The following is a 6249-nucleotide window of genomic DNA, read 5'->3' as shown; positions in this document are numbered from 1 at the left end:
TCTCTCTCTCTCTCTCAAATAAATAAATAAATAAAATTTAAAAAAAAATACTCACAAATCTTTATTACAGACTAGAAGAGCATGGTTTATAATGCATAAATTGCTAAAACAAATACAAGCACTTGGTCAATAGACCAGGGAAAAGATAATTGATGTTCTTCCAGTAACTGGGCAGATAATGCCTTCTCCCACAGCAGTGTCTTTGAAATATTCTTTTGGTGGCCTAAAGGGCCAAGTAACTATTTCATTATGATTAAACATTTGTCCCTTCTGGAGAATGCTGGTTACACAGTAAAATCTAATATCTATCAGTGCTAGAATATTTATGCAACAGTCACTGGAGTCAGGGAACATTCTGGAATTTATCTTCCATCATGTGCTTCAATACCTATCTATATGCAAATATATTTGCAAGTCACACACAGATATTAATGTAAACATCAGATTTTGAAGTAACAGCAATGAATGTAAAGTATTGGGTAACTCCTCACTCATCTGAAATTTTCATTTTTAAGGCTGAGGACTTCATATTAAGCAGAAGTGGAAGTCGGAGTCAAGAGTGTTAGTGGATATGGAAGAAATGCACGGGTCAGCATATTTCATGTCAGGCCCACAGGTACCTGACAATGTGTAGGAGAAACCAAAGCTGATGAGTTACAGAAATCAGAAGAAATGAGAGGAATGGAGTTGGTTAGAAGAGTGAGAAGGCGAGAAGGGAGCTGTAAGAGACAAATTCTACAGAATTCAGTAGGCAGCGGAAGAGAAAATGAACAGGATGACGTTAACTCCATACAAATTTTCTTGATAGGATATGTTTTGAGTCCAGGCTATGGAAGATAAAAGTAATCTGGCTTTAAAATTTTTAAATGTTAAAATGTACACCCTAAGGCTTTTGAAATTATTGACCACTGAAATGGCAGTGTGCAATGGTACGGTTTCCGTTTTAAATTATCTTTCCACCTTTATGTCTGTTCTCAAGGAGCAGTGTCACAGGGTGTCGTTGTAGATTCTTTGCTCTCAGTGAGCCTGATGTGATTTCATTTGAAACTTTTCCATCACCAAGTAGCATTTTTATTCTTTTGGCAGAACCAGGGATGGAACTCAGGCCCTTCTACTGAGCCATCTCCCTGGCCTCAAGTAGCATTTTTTTTTTCTAGAACCAGGGATTGAACTCAGGCCCTTGCACTTGCCAAGTAAACGCTTATTCTACTGAGCCATCTCCCCGCCCCTATCAAGTAACATTTTGAGAGTGAAGACAATCCTGATTTCTTTCAAGTCATTAGAAATAATCAAGTTGGGCTTCAAATTGGGCCTGAGTCTTTACAACTCTCTTGTGAATAAATTGAAAGGAAGGAAGTAGACATTAGTTCCATTAGAAACGATAACGCCCCAAAGGCATTTAAATTCTCTGAATTTCTTAGGGATCTTATGGCAAAGCCTACAGGGAATGCCCCTGGAGTCCAACTCCACAGCTGCAAGGTGCATCCTGGTCAAGGCAGGACACGTTGATGACAGGGCTCCCGGCTCAAGTGCTGCCCGCCAAGCCTATTCTTCTTTTCATTCTTTCCTAGATCTATATAACACACTCAGTTGTGACCACTTATTCACCCTAAAAGGCCCTAAGCCAGCTGCCCTTGGGGCCTGAGTCTTACCACTAAATGGATGGCAAATGATCCATAATAAAGTAGAACTACAGTTTCTAAAGATATTTTGATTACTGTGAGAAAATATTAAAACACTGATTGAGATGTTGTGATGATGCAACTACTAGCAATAAAAGTGTTTTCTATAAACAGAGTGCCCCCTTTTCACCCCCACAAGGGAATACTAGAGCTTGAGTAGGAAGGCAAGGGCCCAGACAATCCTCTTAATTGCATTATTACCAGCTCGCGGGGAGTGCTAGAGAGCAAACATGTTTCCATTAAGTCCTATTTAACACAAAGACAAACAATATTCACAATAGAAATACAAATGGCTATATTTTTGTTAATATAACTAACTACCCACACATGATCTCATGAGAGTCAAGTGACTTAATTTCATTCACAGTGCAAACACCAATTATTAGAAGTAAATTAAAAGGCCAGTAGAAAGCTATTACTGGTGTCTAATGAGTGATTTCATTATGGTAAGGCAAGGGAAGGATTTCTAGCCTAGAAGAATGATCAGAAATGTATGCTCAGGGGATTGCACACTCCTTACTTACTGCCAGATACATGGCGGCATAGACGCTGAGAGCCGCTTCTTTGGAGGGGAAGGTTTTCCTCGCTCTCATGATGAGATCTGGATTCCCCGTGCAAGCCTCTTCCCCACTGATGAACTGTGTGTACTGCTGGCACCCAAGCGCTGTATAGTTGGGCTTACACAGGGCAAGAAAATGTGGAGCCAGATTTCCTGTAACGACTTGTCCAGCATTTACAAAGATATCTGTAGCAAACAGTCCAAATGTATAAATTCCTGAGGAAGAAAGCAAAGAATTTTTTATTTTTTGGTGTATCAGCTCACAATGGGCCAAAATAAAAACCTTTTATACGTTATGAATCATTGGTTATTCGATAAATACATGCACCTGGTTTATTTTATTTCCCTCCTTTCCGGTTTCTCCATGGCTTTCTAGAGTAGTGGCAATGATAAATGATTTAGCACATGGAGCTGTCTACCACTGCCACATTTTTATGCATGGCAGGTTTATAAGACATAAGATTAAAAAGAAAGAAAATATATTGTTTCATTGATATTTGGATACTACATGCAAGTTTTGTGTAGCAATCTTTTCTGTTTGAATCTTACATATTTGGAAATTTAAAGAAAAACCATGACTCCAATATTAGAAAATTATTTGTGCTTTTCCATATAATAGATGATAATAATGAAAATGTAGAAAACAATCAAGAAATATGTGTCTAAGAAGAAAATCTAATTTATTAACAAAACTATGTGATTTTTAAGTAAAGCAATAAACCAAAGACACATTGTTTTGGTACAGTGTTAAAAGGTTCTGGTGGTTTTTATTTCCCAAATTTATAAAAGCATGATTGTTAAAAGGCTGTATTTAGGTAATGTGATGTTTAAATGGAGACAGGTAGCCCTTGAGAGGGTATTGTCTATCATGTTCACTAATGTCAGCAATCTTTATATTTTCTGGTTTAAAAAAAAATTCTCACTAATATAAAGCATGGCAGTTGTCTCTTTCTGATATGCCTCTTCAGCCCATTCTGATTTGTATTGTCTCTGTTGGAGATGCCAATTAGCAGTAAAATCCAATGCCATCAGTTTTCATTTAAATATAGTGGAAATTCTTAAGTAAACTGCTTTCAGATTAATCTCCCTAGGGCCTTCAGAAACAGTTTTGTAAAGCACAGAATAGCTGGTAATTCAGTTCCTCCCTCTCTTTTATATATTGCCTATTTATCAAATGGGGGGCAAGTTAGTAAACAATAGGTCAATTCACATTCTAAATTTAAATTTCTTCATGCTATTAACACTTAGTCACTTGAGTTACCCAAAGGTATAAAATTAAGTACACAGACTTTTTCTCCTTTTGTAAGAATGGTGTACATTAATCTGAAACCAAAAATGAGCTGTACATTCTGAATCATTGGTTATTATTATCAAAATTTAGGAAAAAATAATTTCTTTGCTATTAATTTCAATAAACTTAAAATCATTCTTTTATAATTTTGGAAAATAAAATCCACCAGAACCTTTTAACCCTATACCAAAACAATGCTTCCTTGATTTACTGATTGGTTCACTTAAAAGTCATGTAGTTTTGTTGCAAAATAAGATTTTCTTCTTAGTCACATATTTCTTGATTGTTTTCTACATTTTCATTATTTCTATTATATGGAAAATCACCTAGAAAGTTGCACAGGCTCAAATAATTTTCTAACATCAGAGGCATCATTCTTCTTTCAATTTCCAAATATTATGCAAGAGTCAAGCAGAAAAGATTGCTACACAAAAACCTGCATGTAGTATCCAAATATCAATGAAACAAGGACATGAGTTCCTTCATCTTAAAATTCTAATCAAAAACAGAATACCTATCTTTACTCTCACTAGCTTTCCATGACTCATATACAAAATAAAGTTACTGAAAGCAGAAATTTGGGAGAAGAGAAATGAAAGAGAACTGAGGTCAGGATGATGCTAATGTATGCAGTCTCCCCTTTCAAAGCCCCAGAACCAAACACAGGAATGTAAATTACAAGCTCTCTTCATCTATATTCCTTTGAAATCTCGGCTAAGATGCGTTCATTTTATTTAACTCAAGTATTCTTATCTAGCATAACTACTCATCTAGCAAGACAAATATTTGATAAGAGTATAGAAATGTCTCTTGGTATTTGTGAAGTTCTCCAATTTGTTTTAGAACTGAAATATCAGCACATCAGCTCCAAAGCCAATCTTGTAATAAACAACACAGATAATTTTCAAAGTGGGACCCATGAGTTTATTGATCATCTGTTGATCCCAAGATATGTCACTATACAGAGGAAGTCTTCTTATAGAGTAATGTTTAAGTTATACGCTTCCATTTTAATGGAACAAACTAGAAACAACCAAATCATGAAAAGAGACTAAAAAAGAAATCAAGCTTTCCTAAATGTTTTATAAAATCATCTAAATAATAAATAAGGAAAAACATAAAAACACAGATTACTTGGTGCCACACAAATATTTAGAAATGTGTGTGTAAATGTAGGGAAATATTTTAGTTTTACATAGACAGGAAATAAATTCACTTAACAGTATTTAAGAAAGCATCAATTCATCAAATGTGTTTAATTTTGTATACCTTATTGATTATGGCTCATTTTGCTATTTTAAATGATTCACATACAAAGAAAAATGAATCAAGAAAAATATTGTTGCATTTTTAAAGATATCTTTATAAGGTTTCATATAAAAGTTATTCCTTCAACAAGATAAATGAGGAGTTGGAAGACACATAAACTGTTGGCAATGTAAAGAACATTTAATGGATAGGAAGGCCTTTTTTCTTCCAAGAGAGCCACAGGCCTGCAAGTATCTGGCCAGCCTTTATCGACTTCATCTACGTATGAGGTCAGCCTTGCATAACATCGCCAATGTTCTCATCGTGGTTCCGTCAACAGGAGAAATATATTGAATGATTACAGCATCACTAATGCATCTCCTAATGTTGATTAGAATTTATGTTAGTTTTGATTTAATATATAACTATATATTATTATTTTTTACTTTTTACAATACTAGCTTTGAGACGCAGGACTGCTCTATCACTAAGCTATATTCACAGCCTTTTTAATTTTCCATTTAGAGATATATTCATTTTTATCTGCTGAAAGTAGAATAATGCAATAACTTATATTAAATTTTGTTATTTCACTTAAATAGTTTTGACCAAGTTTCTACTGAACTGAATGTTCAGCAAAGTTTCAAGGCTCATATTTATTAGTGGTAATATGTGAAAATGAAAATTAAAACAGCAACTAACTTTTAATAAAACCACCAATATATTTTTGTTTATGTAAAAATAGCTCAGAAGTAGAGCACAGAGCTATTTATTAAATACAATATTTTCCAAGCACTTTACTTATTTTCATGATAGAGAACATAGAGCCTATATTAGAATTTCTCCTTAAGCATTATTTCTGAAATTTTATCAACATAATAAGTCATTTATTTTAATCATGCAATTATTAGTTTCTTAAAGATATTAAATATTCAAATGTTTGAGGTCATTTTTTTATCATGGAAATGATTCTTAAAGTCAGACATTGCAATGTGACTGATAAGGTCATATGTGATATTCATTTATAAAATAAAATTGAAATATTCCATAGAAATTATAACTAATATTTGTGTAGAGTAAAAATATGCATTCAGCATGAATAAAACAACTGAAGGAACACATACCTAGAAATCGGACAGTACGACGCACCAGTGGGTTTATATAGCAACAGTCTCCAGTTAAAATAGTTTTCTCCTGATTTTCAAAATCTCTCGTGGCAAGTTGTAGGCAAAACACAGCTGTTTCTCCAACTATTATCTTGCAAAGAAACAAAGATGAAGAATATTAAAATATAACCAGTATAAGAATTTAGTTTCAGGGCTGGTGAGATGGCTCAGTGGTCTAAAGCACCCACTTAGAACAAGCTTAGCAAAGCACAGGGACCGCGGTTCAAACCCCCAGCACCACATGCCAGCCAGCCCCGCCCCCTGGTGGGCTGAGCTGGCCACACACACACACACACACACACA

The 6249-nt window shown here is 34.6% G+C and overlaps 1 protein-coding gene across 1 annotated transcript in view; it reads right to left on the bottom strand.

Moving 5' to 3' along the window:
* Window positions 1-6249, bottom strand: part of Plppr5 (phospholipid phosphatase related 5) — a 149235-nt gene that overhangs the window by 73946 nt on the left and 69040 nt on the right. The window contains exons 2-3 of the mRNA XM_004635687.1: window positions 5905-6037; window positions 2207-2457 (exon numbers count right to left, since the gene is read on the bottom strand). Of these exons, the coding sequence (XP_004635744.1) occupies window positions 2207-2457; window positions 5905-6037 (384 nt within the window). The remainder of the gene's footprint in view (window positions 1-2206; window positions 2458-5904; window positions 6038-6249) is intronic.

Source organism: Octodon degus, unplaced genomic scaffold, assembly GCF_000260255.1.
Source record: "Octodon degus isolate 3935 unplaced genomic scaffold, OctDeg1.0 scaffold00074, whole genome shotgun sequence".
In the NCBI taxonomy this organism is placed as follows: domain Eukaryota; kingdom Metazoa; phylum Chordata; class Mammalia; order Rodentia; family Octodontidae; genus Octodon; species Octodon degus.
Note: the sequence above shows the minus strand (reverse complement) of the source record. Positions and strands in the feature narration are given on the sequence as shown.